At 45.4% G+C, this 27,308-nt stretch overlaps 3 protein-coding genes across 3 annotated transcripts in view; all 3 read right to left on the bottom strand.

Moving 5' to 3' along the window:
• The window catches only part of LOC307033464 (cyclin-dependent kinase 15-like), a 57,237-nt gene extending 56,616 nt beyond the window's left edge, over window positions 1-621 (bottom strand). Inside the window, exon 1 of the mRNA XM_079671950.1 lies at window positions 64-621. Within this exon, the coding sequence (XP_079528076.1) occupies window positions 64-207 (144 nt within the window). The 5' untranslated portion in view covers window positions 208-621. The remainder of the gene's footprint in view (window positions 1-63) is intronic.
• A 1,810-nt stretch (window positions 622-2,431) lies between these two features.
• Window positions 2,432-4,107, bottom strand: dph3 (diphthamide biosynthesis 3). Its single transcript, XM_079668219.1, has 3 exons — window positions 3,882-4,107; window positions 3,476-3,550; window positions 2,432-3,209 (listed from the first exon to the last, which is right to left on the bottom strand). Exons 1-3 carry the CDS (start codon window positions 3,987-3,989, stop codon window positions 3,141-3,143), a joined length of 252 nt encoding a protein of 83 aa, XP_079524345.1. The 5' UTR covers window positions 3,990-4,107; the 3' UTR covers window positions 2,432-3,140.
• A 9,451-nt stretch (window positions 4,108-13,558) lies between these two features.
• The window catches only part of LOC307034582 (uncharacterized protein), a 39,628-nt gene continuing 25,878 nt past the window's right edge, over window positions 13,559-27,308 (bottom strand). The window contains exons 17-21 of the mRNA XM_079673414.1: window positions 21,164-21,182; window positions 20,149-20,242; window positions 19,938-20,017; window positions 19,758-19,862; window positions 13,559-18,946 (exon numbers count right to left, since the gene is read on the bottom strand). Of these exons, the coding sequence (XP_079529540.1) occupies window positions 18,836-18,946; window positions 19,758-19,862; window positions 19,938-20,017; window positions 20,149-20,242; window positions 21,164-21,182 (409 nt within the window). The 3' untranslated portion in view covers window positions 13,559-18,835. The remainder of the gene's footprint in view (window positions 18,947-19,757; window positions 19,863-19,937; window positions 20,018-20,148; window positions 20,243-21,163; window positions 21,183-27,308) is intronic.

Consider the following 27,308-nt stretch of genomic DNA (forward strand, 5'->3'; position numbering starts at 1 on the left):
GAAGTTAAAAAGAAGCACGTTGTAGAAAGTTGTACACTGTAAGAAGTGAAGCCGATGAGTTACCTCAGCGAGCGGCAGAGAGGAGCAACTGGTTTTAAAACTCTTCATCTTGATCTCCTCCTGTTCCTCTTCTTTCCTCTCTTCTTCTTCTTCCTCCTCTTCCTCACCGCAGCAGATCCTCACCCAGCAGGACAGAAAACCCTCCATCTTCCTCTTCTCTCTCTCTCTCTCTCTATACCCTCCTCCTCTTCCTCCTCCTCTCACATGACTCCGGTCTCATGACCGTCCGTCTGAACAGCAGCTCCATTCACTCAAACATCCTTCAACATATTTATAAACGGATAAAGACACAAAGAAATGAGTGAGTCCGTTTCTTAAATAATGAAAAGAATAATCATTTTGTCAATAAATAATAAAGTCTGCAGACATAAAGAAAAGAATAAGAAGTAAATGAAACTGGTTAATAAATAAATCTTTAAAGGTCATGGTCATTTCTCCTGATCCCATCGTTGAGGTCTAGTAGAATAGATGTACATTGTTCAATGTTCCAAACTCTCATTGGTTTCTCATCCAGCATCTCTGTATAGTGTGTGTATTCACTCTGTCCTCACGCCTTGTTGGAGCTCCTGTACCCCCCCCCCCCCCCCCCCCGAGCTCCTGCTCTCCCCCCTGTGAGCCCACTGTGCTCTGATTGGTCAGAAAGAGTCCACCACCGTTACAGCTGAACATCAGAGATTATGTGTTACCATGGCGTTTGTTAGCAACCAGGAAATGACCCCAGTAAGGACAAACAGATGGGAATGCTGCGTGGGGTCTGGGGGCCGTGTTGGGGGGACGTTGGGGGGCTCGCTGCTCCGCCCTTTGAGGCTCGAGGAGCGGACAGTGTGAGCTGGGTTACTGTGTGGTTTCCTGGGTGCTGCGTGGGGTCTGCGAGACACGGCGAGACCCAGCCCGAGCACACACACACCCGCAGCCTAGCTGTGAGTCTGCGTGTGCTCAGAACGAGTCCAGGCCGCGTCTCGCCGTCTCAGGCTCCGAAATCCCCGGAGCTGCAGCTGAGAAAAGATTGAGTGAGTGTGAGGAGACGTTACGTCACTTACTACACTATAAGAAGTAAACAATGGGAAAAGAGAAAGGTCCAACGAGGCGTTCAGGGGCAGACAGGTCTTCTCTGTGTTGGAGTGTTACTCCCTACAGGGTGTACTTTGAGGGTCTGTGACTCTGCAGAGCGTTCACATGCAGAAGCTACAGAACACAAGGGGACGGGTCAGGGGCCTCATGTATAACGCCGTGCGTAGGATTCACGTGGGAAGGTTGCCTACGTAGTAGAAATCCGAAAAATAGGTCCATACATTTTCCGCCACTTTCCGATTCACCAAACATTGCGTACCGGAGAGGAAACTGCGTACGGCACTTCCTACGCCGGTTTCCCTTTCTAAATCACAACCCACTCCAAATGCGGTGCAGCTTTAGCAGACTTCACGTAACGCCCGTAGCTGCCTTTAAATAGTCAAAGAAATCCCCTTTCATTCATTCCTTCATTCATTCATACCTTCCTTCCTTCCTTCCTTCCTTCCTTCCTTCTTTCATTCATTCATTCATTCATTCATTCATTCATTCCTTCATTCTGACTGACTGACTGACTGACTGACTGACTGACTTTATGAAGAAGATAGCAGGAAATGAGGACAGAGCAGCTCAAACATCTCACACCGTGTCAGGTTCTGGTTCTTCTGGGGAGGTGAGATAAATCATATTGTTTGGTGGATGCAGTTTGAACCAGAGTAGCAGCATGGAGGTCGGATCGTCACCAACATAAATAAATAAGTGGTCCGAAAAAGGTTCATGACAAAAAGAATACACATAGCCTTCCTCAGGCAGTGTGTTTGTACCGGGGACAGGAGACCCCCCCCCCCTTGATGAGAAACTGAGAAATGATGGGGGGATCCCTCCGGAGTGTAGTCATGACGACTGGATCTGAATGTTTGTATTTGGTGGTTTGTGTCCCAGCTGTCGATCAGCTGTGCGCAGCGTCTCCACTGCAGCCTGTGCATCTCAACCCCCCCCCCCCTCCGCAGCAACTCTATATCCACGAGCGACTTATTGGCAAACGGCATAAAACACGAGTTAGAGTTTGCGTGGAGGACCGCACGTTTTCCCGCCAAGTTAGTATTTTATAAATCGCAAACATTGTGTAGAAACTGGCGTATGCCATTTTTGGAGCGTACATCCCGTTACATCCCGTTACATCCCGTTACATCCCGTTACATCCCGTTACATCCCGTTATACATGAGGCCCCAGAACCGGAAAAGCATGACAAGGGACCTTTAAGGAAAGATAATAAAAACACGTGGATAGTAAAATGATTAAAACACCTTTGTAAATGTTTCCAGTTATTCTCTAACTGTTTAACAGAGGAACACAGAGGGATCAGCGCTGAGGAGTTTATTATTCTGTTCAAACTTTCACTTTAAAATTACATATTAACCATATTCTCAGTATGTACACAGGTTCCTGTCAGAGCGCTCAGAGTCCCAGGAGCACCTGAACGCACCATGCTGTAAGAGGAAGCCTCAGAGTCCCAGCAGCACCTAAACGCACCGTCCTGTCAGAGGAGCGTTCAGAGTCCCAGCAGCACCTGAACACACCGTCCTGTCAGAGGAAGCCTCAGAGTCCCAGCAGAACCTGAACGCACCATCCTGTCAGAGGCGCACTCAGAGTCCCAGCAGCACCTGAATGCACCGTGCTGTCAGAGGAAGCCTCAGAGTCCCGGCAGCACATGAACGCACCGTCCTGTCAGAGGCGCACTCAGAGTCCCAGCAGCACCTGAACGCACCGTCCTGTCAGAGGCGCACTCAGAGTCCCAGCAGCACCTGAACGCACCGTCCTGTCAGAGGCGCACTCAGAGTCCCAGCAGCACCTGAACGCACCGTCCTGTCAGAGGCGCACTCAGAGTCCCAGCAGCACCTGAACGCACCGTCCTGTCAGAGGCGCACTCAGAGTCCCAGCAGCACATGAACGCACCGTACTGTCAGAATAAAACTGGAATCAGGCTAAAAATAAAGGTGTTTATCTGAGGATGAAGAGGATGAAGAGGAGGATGATGAAGAGGAGGATGATGAGGAAGATGAGGAGGGGGTCAGGACTGAAGCAGCTCCAGTTTGCTTTCTGACGAAGCGGCGATGATCTCTCCGGACAAAAACAAATCCTGAAACACAAAAATACTTTTATTACACGCTCTTATTTTGAAGGGTCAAAATGACTCATGCTTTTATTTTGTTATATTTCAGATGGGCACTAAAGAGGAAACAAATTATATAAAAAGAATCTGCTAAATATCAGATAGTAATTATAACTTTTAAAATGTCTTTGTTTAAAAATGTTCTCATTTTGAAATGTTTGAATAAACTTTAAATAAAACCTGTTTTTATTTGAATATGAACTTCTTATAGTGTTGGTGGTGCGTTCACGGACCTGATCATAAACCACTTTGACTATCAGCGAGCAACTCGGACAGGTCGCTGTCTCCTCTCCGTTCTCCAGATCCTCCTGAACAACAACAACAACAACAACAACAAATCAATACATCATAATTAGGTGTGGAGCAGAAATAAATGTTTAAAATTACAACAACAGGGAAAATGTAAGAAAAAATAAATAAATGACAGCAAATAAATTCAGACAGACTTATGAAACGTATATAAATAAATGATAACATCATACAGAAATATAAATAAAAGGATTTCCGTGCAAGAGAGGAAAAAGGAGATTGTAAAAATCTGTAGAAAAACAAATGTAAATAAAATAAAGCTTGGAACAGTTTTCGGTCCTCCACCACAGAAGAAGAGTCAGCAATTAGCTCAGTTAGCACAGTTCCTACCTTCGAGATACAGAATCTGTCTCCGCAGGGACACGGGAAGTAATACATCTCCGTCTCTTCATCAAACTCAAAGTCCTCGATCTCCACCTCGTCGTGAAACACCGACATCTTTCAGAGACCAGGGAAACAACGGAGAACAGAAACATGTGAAGAGCTTCAGCTCAACGTGAGCGGCGTGGGGAGCGTCATGACGTCAGGACGTACGAGGCGTCAGGACGTACGAGGCGTCATCACGTTACTGTCTGAGATGGGTCTGAATCATAGGTCTGGATGCAGACCGCATAACCCTTTAGGAAACGCCCCCTATAGGATCCACCCCCTTTAGGATCCGCCTCCTTGCTGTGGTCTGCATACAGACTCTATTGTTAACGGCTGCCATCGTGTGTTCAGAAATGGGATAGAAGCCTTAATGTTTCAAATTCAAAGCCCTATTTCAAAGCTCGATACCAAAAATGAGAGGCTTTATTTAAACTAAACACGTAGTTCCTACTAGTCACGTCTGTTCTGTCTGTTAATAATAATAATGTATTTGTTGTCGAGAGGGTAATGGCGTAGCTCGTTTTAATCATACTTCTGTTTAAGTCCTGCATCCTCCAGATCGGCACCGTGCTGCATGTTTCCCTAGAAACAGACCCATGCTTAAGTTATGGAACGCTGCGGGGGAAAGGAGTTACGCCTTCCTAACCAGCTCTCTCCTTCCGCTGTCATCGGACACAATGGGCTGATGTCTTTATACTTGAGTAATTTGTGCATACCAATATTGTGTTTCTAGGCTTTACATTTTATACAAAATAAACTTTTATACTTCTCTCATATATGTGTCCTTTTTTCAACAGTGCTAACTGCTCTTTGTCCAGCCCAGGATGCTGAGGAAAATCCTATGGTCTGATTCTATTAGACTGTTGAAAATTAAAGAACCTTGTATTTTAATGTTTAAGATAGCAATGATTTTTAATAGCAATCATTGATTTAAGATTCAGAAAACTGTCTTGCCTGCCACATTTTGAAGGGACACATCATCCGCCTAGACAAGTACACAAAAACAAATACAGGTCAAGCTGTTCACTTAAACATTTGTACCGGGCAGATATGGAAGTGTGCTAAAGGACAGACTATGACTACTTTAACGCAGAGTAACAGACAACAGGAGTCAAAGAAGAGGCAAACATTTTTGCACTGTCATACACGGGAGCGTACCTACAGTCAGCCCTATGTTCCTTCAAAACTATCTTAACCCCTAGCCCCAAGCCTAACCCTAATTACCCCATAAGGGACACTGATCTGTGTCTCTTGTTTGAACACATTGGAGGCCAGTCTAAGTGAGCGATTGTAATATGCGTGTATGTGTTTTAGTCCTACACCATGGGTTCTGAAATCTTCCTTAAAACACTTCCTATTCAAACTCTGCTCCTTCTGTATAACTGTATAGCCGATTCTAAAAACGCCTTCTAAATCCTACATACGTTTTCAAAACAAGAGCATGGAGACACTTGAATCCTACTACTGCTGAATCCCACATCACCTGCTTCATTTATGAGCATCAATGAGTTCCTAGAACAACAATTATAGTTTTATAAGCTGATTATAACACATTCTAAGAATGATGCATAGCCAGTATTACCGCTTCATTTATTATGCTCTGATTCTTCCTTTGAATAAGATGAAGGTTAAGGGGAATTTGTGTTATGCAGTTCTCTTATGTGTGTTGATGTAACTTCCTTTCCATCCATCTCCTCATAAACAATATGTATTTATTAAAGCCATGTGGTGTACGGAACAGTACTTTCCCTTATTTATAGGCTCAACTTATCCAAAGCCAAGTTATTCATCTTACCCCTAGAACATTTGGTCTGGAAACAGGCATACAATTGAAAAAGACCAGTTATCACTGGAGATGATGAGACAGGGTTTAAAATGCTATATCTTTGTATCTCACAGAGAAGCACTTCATTATGGTGGGTTGAAGCGTATTATGGATCAATCACCCAACATCAGGGGACTGGAAACTATTGCCTAAACTATTTCTCAATTGATTCGGAAAAGACCTTGATTTGAACAGGGATTCCTTCTTTCTATCAATGTGTCATTGAAAGATGGGCTAGCTGGCAGAGAGCAGGGGGGGGGACACTAAAGGAGCCGTACAGGAGATGAGGTTGGAAACCAGACCATTTGGGGATCTAACGGATCTTAGAGGAAATTCATGAATGTATCAACATTGGATTGACTCAGGTATCGTTTGCATTAAAGATATGCCATAAGCTTCAGGATGAAAGGAATTGGGTAAGTGAATTATTCATTATTAGAAAGGCAATCCCTAAAAAATGGCTCCTGCTTCGAAATAATAAAAGCAAAACCCAAAGATTACATTGACAATGTACCGATGGCTCTGACAGGATGTAACTGTAAAACAATACAAGCAGACATCATACTGTACATACAGACGTACTGGGAAGCTGTGCTTCATAGTCCTGTTCAGTAAAGCAAGCTCACACCCTCAGAGAATGGAGACACTTGAGTCCCACTATTGTTGAATCCCACATCAACTAGTTCATTTATGAGCATTAATGAGTTCTTATAACTATACAGTGATATAAGCTGATTATAATACATTATAAGAATGTTCATAATGCATCAGACATTGGGTGCATAGACAGTATTAGTGTATTACCGCTTCATTTATTATGCTCTGATTCTTCCTTTGAATAAGATTACATTGACAATGTACAGATGGCTCTGACAGGATGTAACTGTAAAACAATACAAGCAGACATCATACATACAGACGTACTGGGAAGCTGTGGTTGACAAACAGCAAGTCAAATAATGTATGGCAGCTACAGACAATTTCTCCAGAGGGTCAATTGCCAGAATTCAATTTTCAAATATGACATGACATTCTTCCAAATATGTGAAACCTGTACAAATGGAAGCTTGTCCCTCCTGCTCCATGTGCTGTTGGTTTGGCCTCAGAGGGGACAGACCGTGTGTTTCATGTCAAGTGGCTGCCCTTATCCTTTCTCTGTTCAAAGTGGAATTTACACAGAAATAGCCAAATATCATTCTGGGTCTTAACACCCCCCATATTGAAATATATAGCCTAGTGTAAACCTCATACTAATAATAGCAAAATTGTCCATCTACAAAACTTGGATGATATTCAGAGATGACCAACACAAGTTGTATAAGGCAGACAGAGTGTTTTTCTTTCTGAGTTCATGTTAAATATCAAAATTGATCTTTTGGTTGATGAAGTCAGAGATAATGAAATCTGGGCACATATTTTGTGTTTGCTGAATTAGAACACCCGATAAAATGTTTATGTTTAATGAACACTTTCCTCTTTGTATGTACTGTATATATTTTCCTTTGTACAATGTATTGGTATGTACTATACATCTCATGTTTAGTATTTGATGTGTATTGTAATGTTTCAAGAAATAATAAATACGTTAATTAATTAATTAATCTTACCACCAGACACAACATGAACAAATGAATGATACACATCAGGACAGTAACTTCAACTTCAGTATTTTAGGTGTACAGAAACCTCTACTCATGTTGTTAAATGATATACAGCAATATCTTCCATAAAACGTAGTTGATTGATTTGAATAATAATTACTACCACTGCACAAACTGTCAAAAATGATATGCCTACAATTGATGAGTTTAATGTATCCTATGTTATGATAAACTATCAAATTGACTCTGTATTCATTATGATCTGTCAATAGGTCAATTAATGTGTCTTCTCTGTGGGTTGTATACTGTTCATTCTTTATGCTAATTAATTATAATTATTATTTTTCAAAGTTCCTTTATGATTCATTCAAAGCATTAAAATAAATGAGAAACAGAGCGTCATATACCTTTAAGAAATATGTGGGGGGCGGGGCTCATAACCCTTTAGGAAACGCCCCCTATAGGATCCGCCTCCTTGCTGTGGTCTGCATACAGACTCTATTGTACTGTCTCCGGGAGTGACGCATTACACGTGTTCCCTAACTTTGATTTCAACTTGGCTTATTTAGTGGGAATGCTGAAATTCTTTATTACTCCGCCTGTTATTCTGCGCCTCTTCTCCTCCCACATTCCACATCGCAGAAACTCAGTTCAAACATCAAAGCGTTCAGCTCGGTCGGGAATCGATGGCTATTACTTTTCTCATTCATAACTTTCATAATTCCAGAGATACATCCCATAATTCATCACATTTGTAAAATGTTACTTTAACATTGCGCAGCTCGTTAAGGCAGAGTGCGTGATGTCACAGCTAGAGTGGAGGACAGTTTGAAATTCGACAAGAGAAAGAAACCAGGAGGGCACACAATATATATAGGTAACCACATGTCCGTGCAGAAACAATACCCCTACCCCACAGTTCCACGGTGAATTATGTCAACCAGTGGTCACCACACAAGCCCCCCCAGAATTCAACCATGGACACAATCCTCGCGTCCGGGAGGAAGCACCACAGGGGCCGAGGAGGGCGGGGCCGCAGGCGAGGGCCTCAAGGGGGCCGCAGGAGAGGGTAGGAGCCCAACGAGGGCGAGGTCATCCCCACCGGGGGTGGGGGGCAGGCCGGGCGAACGAAGAACACAACCGCCAGTCGGAGAAAGCTGGGTTGCTGAGCCGCGACGTGGGGACGGGCGTGAATATCCCGGTGGTCCCCAGCAGGAAGGAGCGCTGCCCGGTCGCAGGCGAGGGCACAGCGGCGGCGGGGACGAAGTCCTCGGGAGGAAGGAGCCGTGTCCCCGGGGGGCAGGAGCCGCGTCCCCGCGGGGCAGGAGCCGTGTCCCCGGGAGGAAGGAGCCGTGTCCCCGGGGGGCAGGAGCAGCATCCCCGGGAGGAAGGAGCCGTGTCCCCGGGAGGAAGGAGCCGCGTCCCCGGGGGGCAGGAGCCGTGTCCCTGGGAGGAAGGAGCCGTGTCCCTGGGAGGAAGGAGCCGTGTCCCCGGGAGGAAGGAGCCGTGTCCCCGGGGGGCAGGAGCAGCGTCCCCGGGAGGAAGGAGCCGTGTCCCCGGGAGGAAGGAGCCGCGTCCCCGGGGGGCAGGAGCAGCATCCCCGGGAGGAAGGAGCAGCATCCCCGGGAGGAAGGAGCCGCGTCCCCGGGGGGCAGGAGCAGCATCCCCGGGGGCAGGAGCAGCATCCCCGGGGGGCAGGAGCAGCATCCCCGGGAGGAAGGAGCAGCGTCCCCGGGAGGAAGGAGCAGCATCCCCGGGGGGCAGGAGCCGTGTCCCCGGGGGGCAGGAGCCGTGTCCCCGGGAGGAAGGAGCAGCATCCCCGGGAGGAAGGAGCCGTGTCCCCGGGAGGAAGGAGCAGCATCCCCGGGAGGAAGGAGCAGCGTCCCCGGGAGGAAGGAGCCGTGTCCCCGGGAGGAAGGAGCAGCATCCCCGGGAGGAAGGAGCAGCATCCCCGGGAGGAAGGAGCCGTGTCCCCGGGAGGAAGGAGCCGCGTCCCCGGGAGGAAGGAGCAGCATCCCCGGGAGGAAGGAGCCGTGTCCCCGGGAGGAAGGAGCAGCATCCCCGGGAGGAAGGAGCCGTGTCCCCGGGAGGAAGGAGCAGCATCCCCGGGAGGAAGGAGCCGTGTCCCCGGGAGGAAGGAGCAGCATCCCCGGGAGGAAGGAGCCGTGTCCCCGGGAGGAAGGAGCCGTGTCCCTGGGAGGAAGGAGCAGCGTCCCCGGGAGGAAGGAGCCGTGTCCCCGGGAGGAAGGAGCCGTGTCCCCGGGAGGAAGGAGCCATGTCCCCGGGAGGAAGGAGCAGCATCCCCGGGAGGAAGGAGCCGTGTCCCCGGGAGGAAGGAGCCGTGGACAGCGAAGAGGCCACACGGGGTCAGACGGGGCGCCGTCTGAAGCGGCCGTCGAGGCCAACCGTGAGCCGCGGTAAGAGGAGAGGCCAGGCAGGGTCCAGAAGTGCGCCACCCAGGCGCCGATGAAAGTGTGGGCGACGTCCGAAGCCGCCGTCGAGGTGGTGAAAAAGCGAGAGGGTCCACACGAGGCCGACCAGACATGATCGAACCTCCTCTCAGACACCGGGGAAAAAAAGGGGATAACAGTCTGATGTCAACCGATGGATGTCGATAGCCGTTAGCAGCTAGTCATTAGCTGTTGTCGTTAGCCGCTAGCTGGTAGTCTTCGGTAGCTGCTAGTTGTCGATAGCTGTCAGCCGTTGCTAGCTGTGGTTGTTAGCCGTCGGTAGATGCCAGCCGTTAGCTGTCGTGGTTAGCTGCTAGTTGTCGTTAGTTGTTAGCCGTTGTTTGTTTGTTTGTTTATTTATTTAAAGGACAGTGCACATTTATTCACATCGCTGTAAATGAGCCAGTATTAGCCAGCAGGCTAATTTTCAACTGTTGTCCTTGGCAATATGTTAAATGACCAACAAGACTAGAGAATAAAAAAACAATTCAATAGAGTACAGCAGACAACAGCAGTAGAACAATAGAGAGGAACAAACAAACATGCAAACAGATGAAATATCCTGCCTTGCCGTTTATAATTTTAAAAATGAGACTTGCATCAGTGTGTTTTAAAATATTTTCCCGGCTGAGCAGTCCAGGATTTTGCTGTGGTGGTATAGCTTAGGTTTTCTGTCCAAAACTTTGAGAGCTTGTTTGTGAAGTGACAGGATAGGCCTTAATGTGGTGCTATTCACCTGGGTCCAGCTGGTTCACCTGGGTCCAGCTGGTTCGCCTGGGTCCAGCTGGTTCGCCTGGGTCCAGCTGGTTCCCCTGGGTCCAGCCGGTTTGCCTGGGTCCAGCTGGTTTACCTGGGTCCAGCTGGTTCCCCTGGGTCCAGCTGTTTCCCCTGGGTCCAGGTGGTTCAAGCTGGTTCCCCTGGGTCCAGCTGGTTCACCTGGGTCCAACTGGTTCCCCTGGGTCCAGCTGGTTCACCTGGGTCCAACTGGTTCCCCTGGGTCCAGATGGTTCGCCTGGGTCCAGCTGGTTCGCCTGGGTCCAACTGGTTCCCCTGGGTCCAGCTGGTTCAAGCTGGTTCCCCTGGGTCCAGCTGGTTCACCTGGGTCCAGCTGCTCATACAGTAGGTGGGGAAGAATCATTGCAGTTGTCTTCTTAACCTTCAGATATAGCTGGGACTCAGTAAGCCATTGATGTGCATGAACCATTGCATCATTTAGTTTGGCCACAGCTTGGGCCTTGGTTTTTGCATGGACATAAATGACAGTGTCATCAGCGTATATTTGCCCCTCACATCCAGTGCACGCTGATGGCAAGTCATTTATATAAAGGCTGAATAGAATTGGGCCCAGGATAGATCCCTGGGGTACACCCAGTTCATTCCTCAGGGGTGGTGATGTCTCGCCACTTACCCTTACACACTGAACTCTGTCTGATAGGAGCTTATCCAGTCTATTGCACTGGGTGAGACATTAAAATAAGACATCCTGTGAATGAGTACTTGATGATTGACTGCATCAAAAGCTTTCTTAAGATCTAAGAAGATTGCTCCAACAATGCCTCTTTTGTCCATTTTTGATTTAATATTTTCCACAAGGAAACAATTTGCGCTCTCAGTGGAATGATTGGCTCGGAAGCCGAATTGCATGGGGTGTAGTGTGAAAGGACTACAGTTAAGATGTCCAGTCAATTGCTCAGCTACACATTTCTCAGAGATCTTAGACATGACAGGTAAAACACTAATGGGCCTATAGTTGTTTGCATCAGTTGTGTCCCCGGATTTGTGGACTGGCACAACAATGGCTAACTTCCAGTCTTTTGGGAATTTTCCCTCCCTAAAAGAGGAGTTAATTATTTTGGTAATTGTCCCTGTGAGGGTGGTAGCATGTTTCTTTAGAAACAGAGAATCCAGTCCAAAAGTGTCTTTTGATTTGGAATTGTTTAAAGAAGAAATTATAGAATTAACTTTTGATTCAGAAGTCTCTGTCAGGGAGAAGACTGGCTGTTTACAATCAATAGGTGATGAATGTATTTGACCAACTTGGGGACTGTTTATAGTCAGCCTCACAGAATTAATAAAATGGTTATTAAAAATAGCCGCTATTTCTGCTGGCCCCTTACATAAGGTTCCATTGTTACTGATCTCCAGCTGCTTTGTTATTTGATGCCCTTTCCCTGTTAGGTTCTGCAGACAGTCACAGATTTGTTTCTGATTTCCCTTAGATTCATGAATGAGATTAACAAAGAAGTTGGATTTAGCTGCCCTGATTTCCTTTGAAACTCTGTTTCGTAAGGATATGCCTGTCAGTCACTAAATTTGATTCAAGAGAGTGCTTTAGAGCATTATCTCTCTCCTTCATTGATTTCCCTCACTATTAATCCAGGGGAGGGTGTGTTTATTTTTGGCCTTAGATTCGCTTATCCTGAGGAATGGTTTTGATATATTTTGGATTGTTGACATAAGGGCATGTGTGTTGGTATCCACATCTGTACCTGATAACATTTGGCTCCAGTTCATGTTTTTAATTTCCCTGTCAAATTCATCAATATCACTCTTGGGTATTCTTAATTGGTAAGATTTTGTACTGGGTTTCAAATGGAAGCGGGATTTAGTGAGCTTTCTGGCTATGAGAGTTAGGTTGTGTTCAGACAGACCAGTGATCATATTGTGGGTTTTTGTCACCCTTTCAGGTTTGTTGCTGAAAATCAGGTCAATCTGGGTTTTTGAGGATGTGGTTATTCTAGTAGGCCCCTTCATTAATTGTGTGAGATCAAATTGATTAGATACTTGTTCTAGTACCTTATTACTTGCTTTGTCCTCCCAGTTAACATTGAAGTCACCCATTATTACTATTTCCTTGGAAGAACTGCATTCTCTAAGCATTTTTTGTAATTTGTCAAAAAAAAAAAAAGCTTTTGCAGATGGTGGTCTATACACTCCAATGAGAAGGAAATACATTTGTGGTGACAGGCTAACATTAAGACAGATATGCTCAAGCTCATTCCCAGCAGAGCCTTGAACCTCATTACATGAAATGTGGTCTTTGATATAAAACAGTAACCCCCCACCCCTGCCCACGGCTCTATCTTTCCTAAAAACATTGTAGCCAGGAATATGTATGGCTGAGGATGGGGAGTTTTTATTCAACCAAGTCTCTGACAAACATAAATGTTGTTAGCCGTCATTGTTAGCTGTCTGTAGCTGCCAGCCGCTAGCTGTCGTGGTTAGCCGTTAGCTGGTGTCGACGGCCGCTAACCGTAAGCCGGCAGCCGTTAATCGATTTCATCGGCTTCTGCTAGGCAGCGTGCCTCTACCAGGGAAGGTGCCGCTGCGTGTAGTGGCCAGCATCTCAGGGTTAAATCGCCGGGCAGCCAGGAAGAACCGGCTAGCTTCTTCGGCCAAAGCGCGGGGCTCAACACTACGTGTTAGCTAGCGCAGCCTAGAAAGAAACAGCCCCATGAGGCAGAAATCGGGTTCTTCCCCACCTAGCAGGTCGTGCATCGTCTCCCTGTAGTCGGAAGGATTGCTGTCTTCCAGCGCAGAGACGATGTGGGAATGGCGAGCGACGTCCTCAGCCATTCCGCGGGGAGCGCACCAAGCCTCAGTCCGTGAGCAGGTGGCAACCACGGACGTCTCAAAATATCTCCGGCATTTCGAGAAAAACTGCGTCTTTTGCCGTGTTCGGTTCAGTCTCGGAAACTTCATGAGACTGATGTCAGGGTCACCAATGTAGTGGCGAGAGATAGGGAGTCGGAGGCGGTGCAATGAAGGTATGAAGCTGGCTTTAATGAGCAGCAGAAACGGACATGTTGTCGGGTCGCAGCCCGGGAAGACAAGAGAAAGAAGCCAGGAGGGCACACAATATATATAGAGAGCAACACATATGCCCATGCGGAAACAATACCCCTACCCCACAGTTTCGTGGTGAATTATGTCAACCAGTGGTCACCACAGCCTCATCTTTCCTCACGGCAGCAGCCGCACATCTTTAGTTAAACTGCCATAAAGGTCACATTATTAACCCAAAAGTACACAAAAATTAAACTTCAGATACTCAACTTCCTTGACATGCTTCACGTTTTGAAATTTCACAGATATCTGTTACGGTTCTTCCACAAAACGTTCACATGTAAGAGGTTTATCTCTCATTCAGAACAGTGAAGCCTTTGATCTCTACAGAGCTCGTTAGCTCAAATATAAACACCTGTGTGATGGAACACGATGATGTCATCACTCCACCTGACATGCTCAGAGCAGCAGACTCCAGATAGAGGGTAACGGTCCTGCCCTCAACAGCTCTACGGGAATTATGGGGTGTCACCATATGCCGTTTCCATGGAAACGCATCCCTCACCATAAAACATGATGTCGCTATAACTCCTATGAAAATGTTAAAAAAGTGCTCAAACTTCACATGTATGCTAACAGTCCAGCCGTGAAGACATCTACGGGGACAGTTTTGAGATTTCTTCAAATGCCGTTGCCATGGCAACACAATGCTCGCCATGAAACACGTTTTTCTCATAACTTCAGTGAAAATGCTCCAAACGGCCCAAAACTTCACAGGTTTGGTAACGATGCAGCCATCAACACATCTAAGCGTATTATGGGGTGTCATCAAATGCTGTTGGCATGGCGACAGATTATTCGCCATCAAGTTAATTCAAAAGTTTGCAGTTCAAATATTCTGCTGCTTTTCCAAGCCTTGTGACTTTCTTTTCTTCTCTCATCACACATTCAAGCCCCCAGTGTTCATGAATCATTTCAATCTAAATTCTTCACTTTCTTCTTACACATTACATTTCAGCAGTTCAGCGTCAGCTTTTCAGCATAAAGCATTCCCACTAGCAATTTCTTCAGGAATTGCATTCTCTACTTTTATTTTTATTATTTAAAAAAATCGAAGTACTTAATTTTATTCTGGATTATTATTTTTCAAAATAAAAAACCTACCTTTGGGGTTTTATATAGATATGTTTATAATTGTGGTTAGCCTGGGGTGGAGCACCACGTCACCACTGAGGGACCCCCAGTCTACACCAGGGCCTGGCAGTTGAACCCTTCCAAACTTGCAGTAGCGAAGCCGGAGATCTCAACTATGGAACGCCCGGATATCATCCGCCGGTCTGACAGTCCTTGGGCGTCTCCTCTGCACATCGTCTCCAAGCCTAATGGCGGTTGGCGCCCGTGTGGGGACTACCGCCTCCTCAACGACACCACGATACCCGACCGCTACCCGGTGCAGCACAATCAGGACTTTTCGGCGCCAGTGGCGGCGCCAGAGATTTTCTCTAGGGGGTGCTGTGGGGTAGCTTGACGTTTCATAGAGGGTGCTCAAACTTTAATGGTTTCCCATTAATGCACCACAGCTACAGTTGAATTTTCTACTGCAACTCATACTTGTCAACCCTCCCGATTACATTGCCCTCTCCCGGTTTCCTCCCGGGGTCATATTTCTCTCCGCATTTCTCCCGATTTCTGACAAAATCAGACTGTTTCCACTCGGACTTTAGTACAGCTACACCATTGTTTGGTTTCCATGGTAACACGTCTCTTTAGTAGCGCGCGCAACTGAAAGTCTGAGAGGGTGAGGAAGATAGTCACAGAAAACAGAACAAGAATCGAGAACTACTCTCTGCTCACTCCTTTCCTGCCCACACATATGCTCCATCAAGGATGGTGCTACAGGCCGCAAGGCATTGCACTTACAACTACAATAAGATCACAGCTCACGGCATATAGGTGTAAGCAGGGGTAAAGTGCTATTTTTAAAAGTGGGGATTGGACCTCACCTCTTTTAGGAGGGTCCTCACCTCCTCTAGTGGGGTTCAGGGGCATGCTCCCCTGGGAAGATCTTTCTTTTAAATATTGAAGTTAAAAGCATCAATCTGGTTCACTTTGAGAGCAAAATGAAGAGATCTATGGATACATCTCTCAACACCCATATGAAACAGAACTGTAAACAGATTTACTATTTCTTTATAGATATTTTACAAATCACTCCCCTTTTAAAACAAAACCTTTGAGACCCACTGAGATAACTAGACTAAAGTTAACTATCTAAACACTGAGAGTCCTTTACTTCACCTGAGCTGAGGTTATCTGAGACTCTCAGTCTGACAGGAGAGAGTTCTCCCTCCACCTTGTTGTTGAAAAAGCTCCTTATATCCGTTAGCTTGGCTAGCTAGCACCAGATGCTAACCACAACGATCTCCGGTAGAGACCCACCGGTGCTCGCGCATGCACACAAAATGGCTCGTGCCACACACACACAGAGCAGAGCTTGAATGAAACACAGAGAGCCAGAAGTAAGCTACTTGTACTCACGAGGCCTATTATGTGCAGAATCCCTCTCGCTTTCAGGTGGTTTTGATTGAGTGTCCACACGTGGACGTTTAAGGACTAAAAAACGATCCATTTGTCACTTTGCTGTTAGCAAATAATTTGGCGCTCCAGCTAACAGGAAGTCACTCAAGTGTCACAAAGTAATTTAGCCTAAGGGTAGGTTAAGAATCTAATGGGTGCTGGCCATTGGCCTAATCATCTGTGTTGGCTTTATGTTTTTGGTCAAACATTTGTTTGTTTCACATTTGCATTGATGTAATCAATAATTGTTCTAATTTAATTTAATTAAAAAAAAAAAAAAACATTTCTTGGGGGTGCTTAGGGGGTGCTTTGGCAATCCTGGGGTGTGTCGCGCACCTTCGGCTCTTTTCAGCCGTGCCCACAACTTTTCAGCCGAAAACCGACCAAAAATTCAACATGTTGAATCGGCGGGCAGTCTGCAAAATAAATCACTCTGATTGGCTGTTCAGCTAGCGAATTAGTGCATGAGAAGCAAAACGGAAGTGAGGGACCCAAACAAACTATTAAGAAGTCCAATCTGAGATTTCATTGAACTCCAGCTCTCGACACAGGTTGGGGAAAGCCCCGTGAGCTCCTGCTGGAGAGGGAACATGGAACGCACACGCTATTTGTTGTTTGTTTATATCACGCTGTCTGTCTTCAGGTTGTTTCCTCTTTTGAATGACGAATACACACTACCGCCGCCTGCTGGTAAGGAGAGTTATTGCCACTCACGCATGCGCAGTTCGTACGTGCTTCTTGGCCGTCGGATGAAGTCTTTGCGGTGTGTTCCAGTGCGACACATGGCCAAGACGCAGAGACGCAAGGCGACATAACAGTCGGGGTCCGTCTGTGTGAGTTCTTTGGTGTCAGCTTGGTGTGTCCGGGCTTTAAGGGAAACTACCTCCTTATGGACAGAGTTAACATGAAAATGATCCCGCATGTGTACAAATGTCCTCTCACCTGCATTGAGACGTCCACTTCATATACACATTTTGGCCAAATCTCCAGCCACTGGCAGGAGTGTCGTGAAAGTGAAACAAAATGCAATATTTACATTTTCCAGCAGGGGGCGCTCTAAGACCGTGTAATCTCTTTGCTGTACTTGGGAACATTTAAAAAAAAGTGTATTTATGATGAAACGTGCTTTAAACGGGTAAACATGTGTGCCTGGCCCCCAAACTGTGTGGGTGTGCTACAGCGGCTACCACCTGTCACTATGCCACGTTTGTAATCCCTGCGAGTTTATAAATATTTGACATTGTCCAAATGTCTTAATTTTCACACCAACACATCATATGGTGGCCTATATCTCTCACACACACACACACACACACACACACACACACACACACACACACACACACACACACACACACACACACACACACACACACACACACACACACACACACACACACACACACACACACACACACACACACACACACACACACACACACACACACACACACACACACACACACACACACACACACACACACACACACACACACACACACACACACACACTTTGTCCAAACCCAGAATCCTCATCCGATCACATTCTGTTATATGGTATACTGGTATAGTGTCACTGGTATATGGAATATTGCACAGTGCTGACACCCCTCCAAAATAAAAGCACCTGGCCTGCAGAAGAAGTGGAGCACTCAGACAGAAAGTTATTGCATGAACACATTATTATCACATTATTATCACATTATTAACACGTTATTAACTCATTATTATATTCATACTGTAGAGTCTGATCAACACACATGTGCCCAAACATTACATATTAAATTAAACATGAAAACAATATTTTCCTTTAGAAATTTTATCTGAAAAACGTAATTAATAATTCAGTGTTTTTCTGTATTTGTTATTATATTTGAGTAAATGATGTATTTCATATGAAGCGATATGTGTTTCTGTAAACAGAGAATATTAAACTCCAGGTGTTCGGGCACAGGTGTGTTGCCCTTCAAAATAAAAGGTCAATGGATATAATATTGATTGTTCAGCTTATTTTCACAGGAAACCCTCCGTTACGTGCACCCCGCCAAAATAAAATAAAATGATAAGAGGAAGATCCAGATCTACGGTGGCCTGCAGGGTCAATCTAGCACGAGGGGATTCTTCACATTTTGCAGATGTTCCTTCAGGTCCTCAAATTTCTCTCAGAATAAAGGTAAAAGTAAATCTCTTCAACTCTCAGAGCCGGGATTTTATTTTGAAGTTCCAGCGTGTCTTTAAATCCTGAACTCCAAACGAAAATATTTCCAAAATGTCTGATCCTCCATTTGCCATCTGGTCCTCGAACGCCTCACAGAAAATATATTCCTCCTCTGCTCGTCTAGGGTCTCTAGAGCTTTTAATTTGAAAATCCAGCATTTCTGCCACTTCATCCCTTCTTCTTTCACCAGCTGCAAAACACCCCCCCCCCCCCCCCCCCCCCCCCGCCCCCATTGAAAACACAGGAAACCAGAGCGTCTCCACCCAGAGACACACACCCTTTCAAAAATAAAGTTAGAATAGTGTGAAGGAAACAGGAAGTGCTGAAAGAGGATGTTTGTTTTAAACACCTGGAGGAAAGGTGGGCGGAGTTCACCGTCGATTATCACAGCTGTTCAAGAGATGGTCCGATTCAGGTGAACTGCCAGGTGATGGGGGGTCCTCTCTCTTTAGGGGGGGTCACTGCTGGTTGAGCAGGGCGCTGCGATTGGCCTTCATCTTGTCGAGGCGTTTGAGGAGGTGGGAATTATTAACCTCCAGCTCGTCCACTCGGTCCAGAGCGCAGCGCAGCTACACAGAGAAAATACATTAATTCAGACATGAGTTAATAAATACTAATAAATAAATAAGTAAATAAATACAGAAATATTTATATAAAGATAATAGAGATAATAGTTAATGGAGATGATAAATAAAGATATTAAAGATAATAAATAATACAGATTGTGACTACCCGATCTGCTTCGGGTAGGGATGCAGATGTGACTACCTGTCACATCTGCATCCCAACCCGATCTGCATCCCAACCCGATCTGCATCCCTACCCGATCTGCATCCCTGCCTGATCTGCATCCCTACCCGATCTGCATCCCAACCCGATCTGCATCCCAACCCGATCTGTATCCCAACCCGATCTGCATCCCTACCCGATCTGTATCCCAACCCGATCTGCATCCCTACCCGATCTGCATCCCAACCCGATCTGCATCCCTACCCGATCTGCATCCCAACCCGATCTGCATCCCTACCCGATCTGTATCCCAACCCGATCTGCATCCCAACCCGATCTGCATCCCTGCCTGATCTGCATCCCTACCCGATCTGCATCCCAACCCGATCTGCATCCCAACCCGATCTGCATCCCTACCCGATCTGCATCCCAACCCGATCTGCATCCCTACCCGATCTGCATCCCAACCCGATCTGCATCCCTACCCGATCTGCATCCCAACCCGATCTGCATCCCAACCCGATCTACATCCCAACCCGATCTGCATCCCAACCCGATCTGCATCCCAACCCGATCTGCATCCCAACCCGACTACCTGCAGATCGGGTTGGGATGCAGATAACAGATAATAAAGATGATAATAATAAAGACCTCTCTCTGCAGCTTCCTCTTCTCGACCTTCAACTCGTCTTCGATCTTTTCTGCGTTCTCTGACGCCCCCTTGTACCTGGACACCTGTCCGTCCAGACGGATCACCTGACGGGAGACACAGTTAGATCACCTGAAGATAACACGAGTCCTGAAGTCTTTTATTGTGTTAACAGGAAGTACATTTTGCTCCAGAGTGGTCACTTCCTGTTCAGACTTCACCAGCTTGAACTTCAGGTCGCTGATCTGCCGGTTGGCGTCTCCTGAGGAACACAGAACACACCTTTCATCAGAAAGCTCCTTTAAATAAAAGAGAAGAAGAAGAAGTAGAAGAAGAAGAAGAAGAAGAAGAAGAAGAAGAAGAAGAAGAAGAAGAAGACGGGGAGGTTCTCACTCTGGAGGTCCAGCAGGTGAGGGTCCAGCCCGTTCTGCCGACCCTCGGAACCAGAACCGCTCCTCTGGTCCAGCTCAGACTTCAAAAGACGCACCTGAACACAACACACACCTCATTAATAACACACACCGGAACACAACACACACCTGAACACAACACACACCTGAACACAACACACACCTCATCAATAACACACACCTGAACACAACACACACCTCATCAATAACACACACCTGAACACAACACACACCTGAACACAACAAACACCTGAACACAACACACACCTCATCAATAACACACACCTGAACACAACAAACACCTGAACACAACAACACAGACCTGAACACAACACACACCTCATCAATAACACACACCTGAACACAACACACACCTGAACACAACAAACACCTGAACCCAAAACACACCTCATCAATAACACACACCTGAACACAACAAACACCTGAACACAACAACACACACCTGAACACAACACACACCTCATCAATAACACACACCTGAACACAACAAACACCTGAACACAACAACACACACCTGAACACAACACACACCTCATCAATAACACACACCTGAACACAACACACACCTGAACATAACACACACCTGAACACAACACACACCTCATCAATAACACACACCTGAACATAACACACACCTGAACACAACACACACCTCATCAATAACACACACCTGAACACAACACACACCTGAACACAACACACACCTCATCAATAACACACACCTGAACACAACACACACCGGAACACAACACACACCGGAACACAACACACACCTGAACACAACACACACCTGAACACAACACACACCGGAACACAACACACACCTGAACACAACACACACCTGAACACAACACACACCGGAACACAACACACACCTGAACACAACACACACCTGAACACAACACACACCTCATCAATAACACACACCTGAACACAACACACACCTGAACACAACACACACCTCATCAACAACTCACACCTGAACACAACACACACCTGAACACAACACACACCTGAACACAACTCACACTTGAACACAACACACACCTGAACACAACACACACCTGAATACAACACACACCTGAACACAACACACACCTGAAAACAACACACACCTGAACACAACACACACCTGAACACAACACACACCTGAATACAACACACACCTGAACACAACACACCTGAACACAACACACACCTGAACACAACACACACCTGAACACAACACACACCTGAATACAACACACACCTGAACACAACACACCTGAACACAACACACACCGGAACACAACACACACCTGAACACAACACACACCTGAACACAACACACACCTGAACACAACACACACCTGAACACAACACACACCTGAACACAACACACACCTGAACACAACACACATCTGAACACAACACACACCTGAATACAACACACACCTGAACACAACACACACCTGAACACAACACACACCTGAACACAACACACACCTGAACACAACACACATCTGAACACAACACACACCTGAACACAACACACACCTGAACACAACACACACCTGAACACAACACACACCTGAACACAACACACATCTGAACACAACCTGAACACAACACACACCTGAACACAACACACACCTGAACACAACACACATCTGAACACAACACACACCTGAATACAACACACACCTGAACACAACACACATCTGAACACAACACACACCTGAACACAACACACACCTGAACACAACACACACCTGAACACAACACACACCTGAATACAACACACACCTGAACACAACACACACCTGAACACATCACACACCTGAACACAACACACATCTGAACACAACACACACCTGAATACAACACACACCTGAACACAACACACACCTGAACACAACACACACCTGAATACAACACACACCTGAACACAACACACACCGGAACACAACACACACCTGAACACAACACACACCTGAACACAACACACACCGGAACACATCACACACCTGAACACAACACACACCTGAACACAACACACACCTCATCAACAACTCACACCTGAATACAACACACACCTGAACACAACACACACCTGAACACAACACACACCTGAACACAACACACACCTCATAAACAACTCACACCTGAATACAACACACACCTGAACACAACACACACCTGAATACAACACACACCTGAACACAACACACACCTGAACACAACACACACCTGAATACAACACACACCTGAACACAACACACACCTGAACACATCACACACCTGAACACAACACACATCTGAACACAACACACACCTGAATACAACACACACCTGAACACAACACACACCTGAACACAACACACACCTGAATACAACACACACCTGAACACAACACACACCGGAACACAACACACACCTGAACACAACACACACCTGAACACAACACACACCGGAACACATCACACACCTGAACACAACACACACCTGAACACAACACACACCTCATCAACAACTCACACCTGAATACAACACACACCTGAACACAACACACACCTGAACACAACACACACCTGAACACAACACACACCTCATAAACAACTCACACCTGAATACAACACACACCTGAACACAACACACACCTGAATACAACACACACCTGAACACAACACACACCTGAATACAACACACACCTGAACACAACACACACCTGAACACAACACACACCTGAACACAACACACACCTCATAAACAACTCACACCTGAATACAACACACACCTGAACACAACACACACCTGAATACAACACACACCTGAACACAACACACACCTGAATACAACACACACCTGAACACAACACACACCTCATAAACAACTCACACCTGAATACAACACACACCTGAACACAACACACACCTGAATACAACACACACCTGAACACAACACACACCTCATCAATAACACACACCTGAACACAACACACACCTGAACACAATACACACCTCATCAATAACACACACCTGAACACAACAAACACAACACACCTGAACACAACACACACCTGAACACAACACACACCTGAACACAACACACACCTGAACACAACACACACCTGAACACAACACACACCTGAACACAACACACACCTCATCAATAATAATAATAATAATAATAATCATACTCCGCAAGACTCCCCCAAGATGGCAGCACGTCTCGTTCTGTGTCCGTATGTCTGTATGATTGAGTGATTACATCTAAATTGTTTGGCGGACACTTTCAATTTTTCAACTGCTACATCTCAAATCCTAATCGTAAATGTAGTAGTGTGACTTACCGGCGTAAATACAGGCTACTTGGACTATTGGAGCCTGTTCATATCGGCAACCGGACAACACATCGTTGATCTTGATGGGTCCAATTCTTTTTTTCATCCTAAAGGGAAGTTCCTGGCTTTTTTAACTGGGCACTGATCTGTATCTGACTGTGTTACGATCTCTACACATCCAGTTTTTTAACTTTTAAACCAGCGATGCATCGGGTCGGGCTTCCTATTTACATGTGAAGTCACGTCACGCATCGTCCCCAGCTGATCGGGTGGTTGAAAGATCCCGGAACGGATTTATATGGGATTGAGCCTGATTTTGTTCTGTACTAACTTGTCCTGTGGCGTGGAGCTCAAGAGTCTGCTGTTTTGGGCGGGTTCTCCACGTTTCGCGGGATTTTAATTATGTCACTGCTTTTGGCTGTCCTATCCCTTTTAATTTGGAGCAGCACTGGGGTAAGTCCCCTCGGGACCGGAATATCCCGTCCATTTCTCCCAACCCCGGTTTTACCAGGCCGGGGAACGTGCTCCTCTTGCAGTCCGCTGGGTACGATGTTGAGCCCCCTCTCCCTCTCTCCCGCATCTGTCAAGTGCGGATCTGTGGACTTGGCCCGTCTGATTAGCCTTATGGCTCTACAAGACAACTTTATTATTTCTTCAAGCCATGTTCATGATTTTGTGTTAGGTTTAAACACTAAGAGAGAGCCGTCAAAAAGTCCACCTAGGCCTGTCTATAGGTGTCTAATTGTACTCTTATTGCTGATTTCAGGAAATGTGCAACCTAACCCTGGACCAGAATATTGTGTTAATTTTAACACCCCTGCAGATTTTAAATCAAGGTCTGGTCTTGGTCTCATCCATTTGAATGTGCGCAGTTTGATTGCTAAAATTGATATGATTCGTATTTGGGCACATTCAACCGATGCTGATATAATAGTGATATCTGAAACTTGGCTGACCAAATCAATTTCAAGCAAGGATATTTGCATTGATGGCTATAATGTGTATGGGACTGATCGACCTAAAAAGGGTGGAGGTGTTGCAGTCTATGTTAAATCGAAGTTTCATGTAACAATTATTCTCTCTAAATCACTGACAAAACAATTTGAACTTTTGGCTCTTGACTTGGAAGTATCAAAAGCGCTCCATATTACTGTTGTTGGTTGCTACAGACCACCTTCAGCTGTCAGCGAAGCTTTACCATCTTTAATGCAGCTTTTGTCCAGTCTTAACTATACTGAAATTGTCATTGTGGGTGACCTTAACTGGAACTGGCTGCTACCAGCATCTGATGATGTTAAAACCTACTGCAATTCCTTAAATCTCTTTCAGATTGTTGGCAGTCCCACTAGACCCAATCTGAAATCTCCTGAAAAATCCTCCTTAATTGATCTAATCCTTACAAATGCTTCTCATAAATACACACCTGCTTCTGTATTTGCAAATGACATCAGTGACCACTGTGTCATTGCCACGGTACGGAATACAAAAGTCCCTAAGACAAAACCCCGTATCATCATAAAGCGTGATATGAAACATTTTGTAGAGCAGGGTTTTTTCCACGACCTGTTTCTATTTGATTGGGACAAAATCAATCTCATTGCAGATGTTGAAACTGCCTGGACATTATTTTATGATGGTTTTATTAAAATAGTTGATAGGCATGCCCCCTTAAGAGAATACAGAGTAAAAAGCAGAGCATGGTTCACATCAGATCTTTCTGATTTACTTCACGAGCGCAATGTGGCATGGTCAAAAGCCAGGAGTACAGGTCTTGAGTCACATTGGCTGCTCTTCAGGCAGCTGCGAAATACATTTACCGTTAAAATCAGAAATGCCAAAGCGGATCATCTCCTAACTGAAAAATAATCCCCTTAAATTCTGGAAAACTATTAAATCATTAACTGGAAACACAAATGTTATAGAGCTTCCTGATTGCATTGTGAAGGAGGACTCTGTTCAAATCTCTGATAAGGCAGAAATGCTTGGTTGTTTTAATGAGCATTTGATTGCTTCTGGTTCTCTGTTTACCTCGCAGAACATAGCTCAAGGAGCCACGGATCGCTCTGACGGTGGTATCTGGGAGGGTGAACCGTTTCATTTTATTCCAGTAACAGTTTCAGAGGTGCATAAAGCCCTGAAAAGTTTGGAACCAAGAAAATCAGCAGGTCCTGACAACCTGGAGCCGTACTTTTTAAAGTTAGCAGCTGATTTTATAGCTTTGCCCTTGGCTTATCTTTTTAATCTGTCCTTGGAGACAAACGAAATTCCCCTTATTTGGAAATCTGCTTTTGTTCTCCCACTGTTAAAAGGGGGTGACCCCACTCACCTAAACAACTACAGACCCATCTCCAAATGATGTGTTTTAAATAAAGTACTGGAATCACTGGTCAATTTACAACTGAAAGAGTTTTTATCAATAAATAATATTTTATCTGAGTTTCAATCTGGTTTTAGGAAAAATCACAGCACTACAACAGCTGCCTTAAAAGTAGTAAATGATCTTATTTACTTCTTAGACAATAGAGAGCATTGCGCAGCACTTTTTATTGACTTGTCAAAGGCTTTTGACACAGTGGATCATGCCTTACTTTTACAAAGACTTGTTAGTATCGGTCTTTCAGGTAAGGCTGTCTGTTGGTTCAAGAATTATCTTTCATGCAGATCACAGTGTGTGCGGGCAGAAGGCTTAACTTCAACATCTCTTCCGGTATCCAAGGGTGTGCCACAGGGATCTGTTTTAGGACCATTGTTATTTATTATTTACATTAACAGTCTTAATAACAATGTTTTGAATGCAAATTTGCATTTTTATGCTGATGATACAGTTATTTATTGTTCTGCGTCCACCCCGAAGCAGGCTCTCTGTCAGCTCCAGAATGCTTTTAACATTGTACAATCCAACATGTGTGATTTGAAACTTGTTTTAAATGCTGCCAAGACAAAGCTAATGATGTTCTCGAAAGCAAAAGCCAAGGTCTTGAACCTTCCTCCTATCACCACCTTGCAGGGGACGGAGGTTGAATCTGTGTTGCAGTATAAGTATCTTGGATTTATAATTGACAATTCGCTCTCTTTTAAACCACACATTGTGGAATTCTTGAAAAAAATAAGAATAAAATTAGGTTTTTTCTTTAGAAACAAGTCTTGTTTTTCCTATGAGGCCAAAAAGAGACTAGTGTCTGCAACCTTTCTGTCTGTGCTGGATTATGGAGATGTGGTTTATATGAATGCATCTTCTCAGTGCCTTCACTCGCTGGACACCGTCTACCACGGTGCACTGAGGTTCATCACAAACCTCAGATCCTTGACGCACCACTGCAATCTATACACTCGTGTTGGATGGTCTTCCCTGACCACGCGTAGACTGAAACATTGGCACATCCTTATATATAAGGCTATTCTTGGTGCTCTTCCCCCTTATCTAAGTATGTACATAAATAAAAAATGCACTGGATCCTATCGGCTTTGCTCAGATAACTTTTTCCTTTTAACTGTACCAAAGGTCCGTACTGAACTTGGGAAAAGGGCGTTCAGTTACGCCGCCCCTCAAGCTTGGAACCTGCTTCAAACTGAGCTGAAACTCAGAGAGCTGGTCTCATTAGAAACACTCAAAGCAACTTTAACTGACCTCGAAGCAGGCCGCTGTGTCTGTAAATGCTTTGGCTAAACTTGGTGTATGACTGTGTTGTGATTGTGTGTTTTTTTTAATTGTTTGTAACTGTAAAACTGTCTGAAACTGTGCTGTTACCATTCTTGGGCCAGGACTCTCTTGAAAAAGAGATTTTTAATCTCAATGAGAC

Source organism: Notothenia rossii (assembly GCF_949606895.1).
Source record: "Notothenia rossii genome assembly, chromosome: 3".
In the NCBI taxonomy this organism is placed as follows: Eukaryota; Metazoa; Chordata; class Actinopteri; order Perciformes; family Nototheniidae; genus Notothenia; species Notothenia rossii.

Excerpts from the sequence above, each read along its gene's own strand:
- dph3 (XM_079668219.1), bottom strand. The coding sequence starts at position 3,989 with ATGTCGGTGTTTCACGACGAGGTGGAGATCGAGGACTTTGAGTTTGAT. Across the intron at positions 3,551-3,881 it reads ACAGATTCTGTATCTCGAAG|GAGGATCTGGAGAACGGAGA; the intron begins GTAGGAACTGTG and ends GTTGTTGTTCAG. Across the intron at positions 3,210-3,475 it reads TCAAAGTGGTTTATGATCAG|GATTTGTTTTTGTCCGGAGA; the intron begins GTCCGTGAACGC and ends TTTGTGTTTCAG.